The sequence below is a fragment of the Nilaparvata lugens genome, chromosome 7 (genome assembly GCF_014356525.2).
Source record: "Nilaparvata lugens isolate BPH chromosome 7, ASM1435652v1, whole genome shotgun sequence".
NCBI classification, from domain to species: Eukaryota; Metazoa; Arthropoda; class Insecta; order Hemiptera; family Delphacidae; genus Nilaparvata; species Nilaparvata lugens.
The window spans coordinates 54,918,375-54,928,130 of NC_052510.1; the positions used below are offsets into that span (position 1 = coordinate 54,918,375).

General features: G+C 35.7%; 1 protein-coding gene across 4 annotated transcripts; it reads left to right on the forward strand.

The window, feature by feature from the left end:
- Window positions 1–441: 441 nt before the first annotated feature.
- Window positions 442–7,798, forward strand: LOC111064296. 4 transcript variants are annotated; one of them, XR_005571859.1, is made up of 4 exons: window positions 442–735; window positions 1,453–1,649; window positions 5,411–7,160; window positions 7,231–7,798. XR_005571859.1 is itself a non-coding variant. In XM_022352006.2 (3 exons), exons 1-3 carry the CDS (start codon window positions 562–564, stop codon window positions 5,859–5,861), a joined length of 822 nt encoding a protein of 273 aa, XP_022207698.2. In that variant the 5' UTR covers window positions 442–561; the 3' UTR covers window positions 5,862–7,798. The 4 variants fall into 4 exon arrangements, 2 of the variants coding, with proteins under 2 accessions (XP_022207698.2, XP_039289128.1); XR_005571860.1 differs by having other exon boundaries at window positions 5,411–7,020; XM_022352006.2 differs by having other exon boundaries at window positions 5,411–7,798.
- The last annotated feature ends 1,958 nt before the right edge of the window (window positions 7,799–9,756 follow it).

Consider the following 9,756-nt stretch of genomic DNA (forward strand, 5'->3'; position numbering starts at 1 on the left):
AAATAATTCTACGTTGTAAAAGTTGACCGAAACTCAAATTTCACTATTCATCATTTAACAATAAAATGAATAAAAATATGATATTATTTTGATTGAGGAAATGAATTGTACTGTTCATTAATGAGCAGTATCAATGAAATGGATCAATAAACACACTATTCATGAAACTTTTTTTTGTATACTATAACATCTAGTACTCTTTAAACGAGCAATCAAAAACGAATCTGTATAAGACAGAATGTGTTTAAAAACAGTTGATTTTACAGAACTTTTTCAAGATAGAATGCATGATATCAAAATAGAGTTATTTTTATGAGGAATATTGACTCCGTAAACTTCTTGCAATGGTGAATTCATTGCTGTCATTTTTTGAAATAAAAAGAATTCAGTACTTTCCCTCAATGTTGGCAACATTACATTTTGTTTCGTTCAAAAGTTTCCCTGTTCCCGCCTATTTCTCTAACCAAAAATTTAGACTTGTTCTTGTTATCTATGCTTAGGCCTATCTTTGTTTTTTGTGAATTAGTTGTCTTTTTATTTCACTAGTTTAAATTGTATAAAATGAGTAATCATTTTGAAAATCTTCGTGAACTAGGAAAAAGGATTGATGAAGGTATTGAACATCTTGAAAATAAACTTGCTAATCCATATAGTCTGGGAGTAGTCACTTCAAAATCAGCAGCATTATGTGAGAAAACAATTGAGAAGTTGGAAAATGAAATGAAAGATCTGCTGGTAAGTAATCTGTATAATTTTTTTATGACAACATTCATTGTGTTGCATCAAAATTCATCAATTAATTTGAAAATGATAAGAGTTGCCTGTGTATGCTGCATGTTATGCCAATCCGATACAGTTCTAACAAGATTTGAAACATAATGTTAGTCTGCTTATAATGAAGTTGCAAAATAATAATTCATTACTATTTTTATTACATACTTGAGCAACCTTGCACATTAGCGTAATGTTCAGACAAAACTGTTAAGGCACATATTTTAAGACATTTATTATTCATGTCCTAGAAGGCCTAAGCTCTTCCGTACTAATTCTAATGGCTTACGGTATCAATATGTAGGACCAATTGTCAAAAATTCAAATTCTTGGTGAGGTATGGCTCCATACAATGACTAGATTTATGTACATTTATTTTGTTGAGTGCTCCTTACCTTACAATTAAAAAACCTATCCCAATCAATTTATTAAAAAAAATATTGTACAGCACTTAAATTTATATTATTAGCATAAAAAGGCAGGACTTTCGTGTACGGTACGGTACACTTTCCCTGGCACGCTCTAATAATTTTTTGAAAACAAGTTTTTACCTAATTAAATCTCAGGTACAAACAATTTTAGATCTTGAATTATTTCAATTTATTTTTAATTTTAAAATATTTAGAATTTTCTTAAATTTATCAAATTATTAATAAACGTTATTTTGTGTTCTTTCTCTAGGAGAACATCGAACCATTCATCAAAGAGGAAACAGAAGATTTAGAAGAAATACAAGGCGACATTGACGCTGTGAATGATTTTATGAAGAAATTAATTGATAATATCAATGTTATGGAATCCAGGTTGAGGAATAAACCAGACTACGTTCCTTTTTCAATGCCTATTCAGGACAACTTTTCACCTGTATCACCTGTAAAGTATCCTTTATGATGTGCTATCTGTTTTATCTTATGTTTTTCAATTTTTTTATATTTACCACTTTAATACTGGAAGTCGATGCCAAGGACTGGGATTTCCAGATAGGCAGTTTCAAAAATTTCTGTCACATACATTTAAAATGGAGTGCATTCATGTTTTGGAAGTGCTAGATCTCCCCCCAAAAAAGAGACCCTAGTCAGACTTTTCTTTATTACAAGAAACTGAGCTATTGAGTTCACATTGAACACCATCACAATTGTTAGCTACTGAAAATTTATGCTTGTCCTGCAGTGGCTTGTCGATTTAAGTCACAACTTGTAGCCCTGTTGGTATGGGCTTCTGTGTTACAGTTTGGAAATTTTCTACAATTTCCACTCTTTTACATAAATGGAGATAGTTTTTCACTTATCTTGTTGAGCTCATCAAGAATTACATTAAGTCGTACAGGTTCACCATTGTCTGCTATAGTAATAGAATCACTCGTACAGTTCAAGTTCAAGATTGCATTCCTAACCTTCAAATTACACGTATCGCAGTACAACTTAATCTTGCTGCCAAGATCCTGTATCTTTCGGTAATCGATTGAAGATATCTTTACACATTTTATATGGTACCAATTGGCGGAAAACCCATCACAAATAATAGCATTATCACTATTTTTTACTACTTTTGAGCACACACCACAATTCCATTCGTTCACTTCATCTGCTGCCATCTTGAATCCATCTTGAATAGTGTGTTGAGTGGCCTTTCAAGGAGTTTTTCTTCACAATTGTGTGGAACCTAGAGTTCGGTTTGCCTTCTATCTCCTCAGGAAGGCCATTGAGGAATTTTATATCCTGTGTTGGGGAGCTGTTGTAAGTTGCAGCTAGTCTGCTGCAACGTATCTCCATAACCAACTGCAACTAGGTTGCAGCGACAGTTAATACGACATTCTGTCGTATATACCATACCTGGAGCATTGCCGGCCATTGTTCAAAGAACTGCGGATCCTCACAGTCTTCATTCAGTACCTGCTTACCTCGTTAGTGCTTCTAAAAGAACAGCTACATAAATTTAAAGTGAGAGGCCAGGTTCATGAGTATTTTACTAGAAGACGTGATAATGTAGAACTGCCTCAATTGCGATTGGCCAGATCACAATTCCAGTTTCCCAATTCGCACCCTGAAAATATTCAACAGGCTCCCATTGTGTGTCCATGCATTGTAAGATAACAATTTAAAACTGTGCTTTGAGATAAACTCCTCAAACTTCCACTCTCCTTGGGTGAAGAGGAGATCACTCGTTTTATTTGTCTCTCTGACATGCCATCTCGATAGTTTTGTAAATTTTATGAACGTTTATTTTTTAATTTCTGTGACGAAATCTATCCATAAAGACTGGTCAAGGATTGAATGAAAATTGAATTGAGTTGTCTTGCAACAAACATATTCGAAAAATCCCATTATATCGATGAGGAATGTAGGAATTACATGTGCGTCCAAGTCGTACCCAGTATGAACAATCCATTACAATAAATCCGGGATTTGTCGTACGTATTTGTACAAGGTGTGGCATCATAATTTTAATTTTTGAAATGAGCACTATTCATTTAGTAAATGGCATAGCAGAGTGCTAGTAGTCACTTTTGAGAGGCGTGGTTTCAAAGTTTTGTTTTAGCACAGTGCCGTCTTCATCATGCGTTGGAACACTGTGATCGCCACTGAGGCCCACTTTTCGAGTGGCTGTGGCTGTTCAGTAGCTGCAGCACAGCACGGCTTTCGGAGTCGGTTTAATTTAGCCCCGTTGGCTCGTGTTCCAGATAAGGAATCAATTCATTTATTTGACATAAAATAATACAGATTAATGAATAAATATTCTAACTTACAAATTGCTTTGTGGGTTACTTACGCTTAGGAAAACAGTTAGTACAACAAAACGAAGATCTACAGTTCCACGGCCCATTAAATCACGTAAAAATATTGGGACAGTGAGAACTTCAATTTTTCAATCTTTAATGCATTCAGCACGTAAATATGAGTCTAACCTTTCCGATTGTTCTGTGAGGAGGATTCTTTATGAAGACCTTCATTTCCATACGTTCAAAAAGGCTATTTTGAAGGAACTCTTCCCTGAGTGCCTTATCTCAATTAGAGGCGATTTGCAATGACCGGCTCGATTTGCCCCCGTGTAATTGTTTTCTTTGGGTTTTTTGAAATCCCGTGTCTATGTGAACCGTCCGAAGACACTCCATGATTTAAAGAACAAAGTGGAAGTTGCCAAAATTACTCATGCAATGTATGAAAGGGTGATATCAAATACTAGAAATAGGTACTTCAAGTGTATTCACAGAGGGAAACGTCACCTCCATGATTAACTCTCCAAAACTACATGAAACAAAACTTTGAATAAGTTACATACTTACATTCTGAAAATATAACTTTTCCAAGTGTGGTTTCACACCAAAGCTGGGCCGAGCCGAGCCGAGTCGAGCGGAATCCGCGTGCGCGCTAACAATGCAGGATTTTGTAGGGAATATTCAAATCAACGCCGGGCCGAGCCGAGCGGTGCTGGGCCGAGCCAAGCGGATTTGTGCAGTCGGCTTGACGCCCAACTCGAGCGTTTTCGGCTAAGCAGATTCTGCCTTCTTCCAGTTTAGTTCGATCTTCCCACGTATTGAGTTCTCACTACAAGGCTGGAGTGATCCGTGGTCTAGTGGATAGAGTGCTTGCGTAGCAGCATAGAGATCCCGGGTTCAACCCCTCTCATTACCAAAAGTATTTTAACCAGATCACTCCCGTGTTATCGGATGGGCACGTTAAATTGTCGGTCCCGGCTGAAGTATGACAGTCGTAAGGGCCATTGACAGCTTAAATTATATATTCAGGCGGTGGGACCTTCCCGCAAGGGACTCCCCACCAACAAAAGCCATACGAATTTACTTTTTACTACAATGCTAGAAAACATACTGAGTGAATCGGCTTCAATGCGAACGCAGGCAGATTCCGCTCGGCCGATCCTCCTCCGGCCGATTCCGCTTGGCTCGGCCCGGCCCAGCTTTGGTGTGAAATGGGCCTTACTCTTACAATGATTTTTATCAAATTATGAATAAAGGAAATTATTATGCCATACCCTGTTCAACACGTGTTTGTGCGTGAACACATCACTTTGAGACTTTGTCAGGTGCAACCCATATACACTGACACCAGATCTGAGCCAGTAGGTCACTCAGCATATTTGTCTTTAACAGGAGGGGAGAGACAGTAGGAATAGACTGACGCTCTCCCATATCCAAATTCAAGCCATTGCATAACAATAAAAAAACACTTGAATATTGTCTAAAAATACGATATCAAGAATTTAATAAAAAGCTACATACATGTTTCACCACCTATGACGTCATCAGTAAAGATGATGAAATTATCAGTGGAAACAGATGAAACTATCATCAATAAAGATGACACCACAGGTGTTAAAACATGTTTGTATCTTTTTAATAGATGCGTGATATTTTTAGACAATATTCTAGTGCTTTATCATGGATAAATATAACTATATGTCACAAAAACAGTATCATATTAAGTCATATTATTTGTCCAAGCAAATCACGGAATTTATTTCTAATGGCGCTGATTAGACTAGGGCCATTACTCAAAACACCACTGGTAAACCTTATTCTGGTGACTGTGTAATCCCTGGTGTAATAGCGCCCCGTAACTTGCGTCAATAATGTTTACCCAACACCTTTTTTACATGGTTTTCCTCAACTAGCAATAAACAGCTCTGTGATCGATGACTGCTCAGTGGCCAACACTTCGATCTTGAAAGATCTCACCAACAGCGAAAATCTCATCGGAAACGAATCACCGAACTTGTTGGTGTCTCCCAACTACATCAGCACGCCAGAGCCGGGCTCCAGTTGCCGCCGGTTCTCCACCTCGTCGCGGAAGCCGACCAACCTCACACCGTTCCAAAAGATCTGGCAGAAACACAACCAGTCACCTGACATCAGCCATCTCAGTGAGAACATGTCTCGGCTCGACACTCCCGGCAATCTCAGCAGAAACTCCAACAGGTCGTTTCTAAGAAATCAACCTCAACTTCCGAAAGTTCCCGCTATGCATAACGGTGGACTCAAAAAGAAAGAGATTATCGAGTCCCCTAAAGAGCCTGAATGTTCGTTTCAAGTTTTTCGTCGTCCACATTACCAGAGAAACTACAATTACAATTGAGAGGTACTACAATTATTATAAATACTTGTGTTGTTTTGTCTGTATTGCTCACAATCATCCTTACTACCCAATTTGTTGGTCATATTCTCAGTTATTTTAATATAAATCGGATCAGCTGGTGGTTTAAACTCTAAGGGCCGTTTGCACAGTCACAGTTTAAACTAAATTTTATTTTAAACTGGATTAAATCCGTATCAAGTCTTGTTTGTTATAATATGATTCATTTTGAGTTTAAACCACCAGCTGATTAAATCCAGTTTCAGCTTTGACTGTGCAAACTGCCCTTAATGGAACTATGGAATAATGAAAGTATCCTCTCTCCCTAGAATGAAACAAATTATGATTGATGGATGTGACCGTTGACCATAGCTTAATGATCCATAGCTTTAAACTTTCAACTAAGCTTTCTACTAACTTCACTGCGCATCCAAGTACTCTTTGATGATGATAAGAATATTGCTTATCCATATGTACACATTTCTGATTCTATGTTATGTTTTCTTGTAATTAATTTTTATTGTACTCAATATTTATGTTATTTTCTACCACTTACCATATTATAATAGTCTTTGAGATGTCGGTATATAATTTATGCGTGATGCATGTATAAAATTAGTTTGTTGAAATGATAATTTGTTGTAAATTAAGTTTTAGATTGGTAACTTGGAGTCACTGGAATTTAGCGGTATACACATTCATCTATTGCCTCAGTCATGAGTCAAAACTCCATTAGTTCCTAAGTGCCATCCCAATATAAAAAAATTTCTGTCGCAAACTTCTCATAAAATTATATTTATCATCTATCGATGCTCATTTGTAGCTCTTATCTGTCAACCTTTTTCTTTCTGTTGTCGAAATAATCCTATTATTATTCAAAACAATAATGCATTATGTTTAAGTGATCCTGAAATATAAGTGGGACACTTCTTGGTTGCTTGAATTAAAATATTAAAATAGCATCTGAATGACAGTGAATCACTTGATTAATCGCACCAGAAAAATCAACTCATTATAGGAAGTTGAGAAATTAGTAGTCTGAAGAGTTAAAATATAAAAATTCACTTTAAATTTAATAAATTGGAGGAATCTACTATTTGCAACATTCAAGTTTATAAGTTACTTAGACAAGGAAATGTTTCAGGTGGGTTGCCATCTTCAGGTAGGCTATATATTGAAAAAAATCCTGAAGATTCCTGCAACCAATCTTTCGGGTGGGTTGCCATCTTTAGGTAGGCTATATATTGAAAAAAATCCTGAAGATTCCTGCAACCAATCTTTCGGGTGGGTTGCCATCTTCAGGTAGACTATATATTAAAAAAAATCCTGAAGATTCCTGCAACCAATCTTTCGGGTGGGTTGCCATCTTCAGGTAGGCTATATATTAAAAAAAATCCTGAAGATTCCTGCAACCCAGTCGAAAATCTCGTTGTTCAAGTAACTTATAAATTTGGAAGTTTCAAAACATAGCCTGCAAGTTTAATTTATTAAATTCCAAGTGCATTAATAACCACAGTCCGTGATAGAATCCAAAATTGATAGATAAATAAATTTGATGAGCAAGTATAGTGACGTAGGTAAGGAGTGGTTGAAAAAATCGAATTAGAATATTAACTGCCTGTTGCACAAAATCCATTTAAATCGTGATTTAATTCACGAGAACCATTTAGAGAAGCCTTCTCTGATTTTTTTAAACCGGCTTTTGTGCGACTGGACCAATATCTTAATCTCTTATTTAAAATGTGACTAAAGATAATAATAAAGCGACTGAGATTAGAAAAAAATCATAAATGCCTTGTATCAATTTATATTTGTTATTATTGTTGTATTCAAATTATTGTATTTAATAATCCATAATATTAATTCTAAAGATTTGTTCTTCTATCAGTCTAATAAAACATTTACAGTATATATTTTGAAAATAAATTGTTTACTCTTTATCAGATAATATCTAGCAATCAAGCATAATTCTAAAAAATCTGGTGTGGTACACTCAAACAACTTTCCTTGCTCATTGATCTATACGCCTCATTAACGAGGATAATTTAGGGAATAACATTATGCCGATTGGCGGCTAAATAATTAAAACTACGATTATACTATTGTGATTGTGTTCAGAGTACATTTTCCTTTGTTTGAACTATGAAATTTGAGGATTTTTTAAAAGTTGTCGAAACAGCTGTTTTACAAATAAAATATCGACATGTGTTCTTTTGAATAAACTGCTCTACCTACCTACCTCACGCACGAGAAGGAGGTTACAAAGTAAATTTCTCAAGGATGGGGTGGACCCCCTTTAATTTCTCAGGGAGGAAACTCATGCCAATTAATAGAGATTATATTTAACTATATATATACAGAGTATGAATTTGAAAAAAATCTGGTGTGGCGCACTCACAACTTTCCTTGCCGTTATGAAAATTGATCACCTGACGCTAGTGTGCACGCGCATCTCAAGTCTACTTATAAACAAAGATCTGAGCCAGCTGGTGACAGGAAAATAACGCTGGAGACATACGAGGTCTGCCATCTCTTCATAGTGAATCATTTAATAGAATCAACAGTTTGCAATTGAAATAATCACATTTTATCGAATTTCGTGCTTATTTTCAATTTTAGGTGAAAATGTTACTGAACATTAATTGTAGAGATTTTCATGCTTAATCCTTTCCACTCAAAATTTTTTGTATAAATTTTATCTGAAGCCTGATAATTGGGAATCTAAAATCAAACTTTGCATAGATGGTGCGGAATTCCTTAAATTTTTACGGATATGAGACTTGTGGCAGTTGATAGAGCTTATCAATTACTATTTTTGGTATAAATTTGATCCAAATCGTTGGAGCCGTTTTTGGGAAAATCTCGAAAACCCTATTTTTGACAACATTTTTGCCATTTCAGCCGCCATCTTGAATTGCATTTGATCGAAATGGTTCGTATCGGATCCTCATAAGGAAAGGACCTTCAGTTCCAAATTTCAAGTCATTCCGTTAATTGGGAGATGAGATATCGTGTACACAGACGCACATACACACACACATACAGACCAATACCCAAAAACCACTTTTTTGGACTCAGGGGACCTTGAAACATATAGAAATTGGGGTACCTTAATTTTTTTTCGGAAAGCAATACTTTCCTTACCTATGGTAATAGGGCAAGGAAAGTAAAAATCGGTCAAGTCATTTTTGAGAAAATCGTGATAGAAATTCAACAAGATTCATTCTTCTCAGGAATATTACGGAGCTCCTGCAATTTTCCCAGAAATGAGACTCATGTCAGTTGATAGGGCTTATAAATAGCTATCTAGGGTATAAATTTGAAGAAAATCGTTTGAGCCGTTTTCGAGAAAACCGTGAAAAACATGGTTTTTAGCCATTATCCGCCATTTTTAATTGAATCTCTTATTGTAGGATCCTCATTGTATAAGGACCTTAAGTTTAAAATTTCAAGTCAATCGGTTAATTAGAAATGGAGTTATCGTGTTCACACAGACCAACACCCAAAAATCATGTTTTTGGACTCAGGGGACCTTGAAACGTATAGAAAACATGAAATTAGGGTACCTTAAATTTTTTTGGAAAGCAATACTTTCCTTACATATGGTAATAGGGCAAGGAAAGTAATGAAACGTATAGAAAACATGAAATTAGGGTATTCTACCTTAAATTTTTTTGGAAAGCAATACTTTCCTTACCTATGGTAATAGGGCAAGGAAAGTAAAAAAGTACATTCGTCGAGTTCAAAGCCAAATTTCAAAGAGTGTGAAAGCTCATAAAAAGTTCGAAAACTTCAAACAAAAGAACAAATTATATGAATATTGTTGTAAATTTCTTGCTCTTTCCAAACATGTCCTTGGAGTTAGATTTTGATTGATAGTTTTCTAGTTATTGACGTT

What these genes read in the sequence shown, in the direction of transcription:
- LOC111064296 (XM_022352006.2), top strand. Translation starts at nt 562, where the DNA reads ATGAGTAATCATTTTGAAAATCTTCGTGAACTAGGAAAAAGGATTGAT. An exon ending in ATGAAATGAAAGATCTGCTG is followed by an intron (nt 736 to 1,452) that starts GTAAGTAATCTG and finishes TTCTTTCTCTAG; the next exon opens with GAGAACATCGAACCATTCAT. An exon ending in TCACCTGTATCACCTGTAAA is followed by an intron (nt 1,650 to 5,410) that starts GTATCCTTTATG and finishes AGCAATAAACAG; the next exon opens with CTCTGTGATCGATGACTGCT.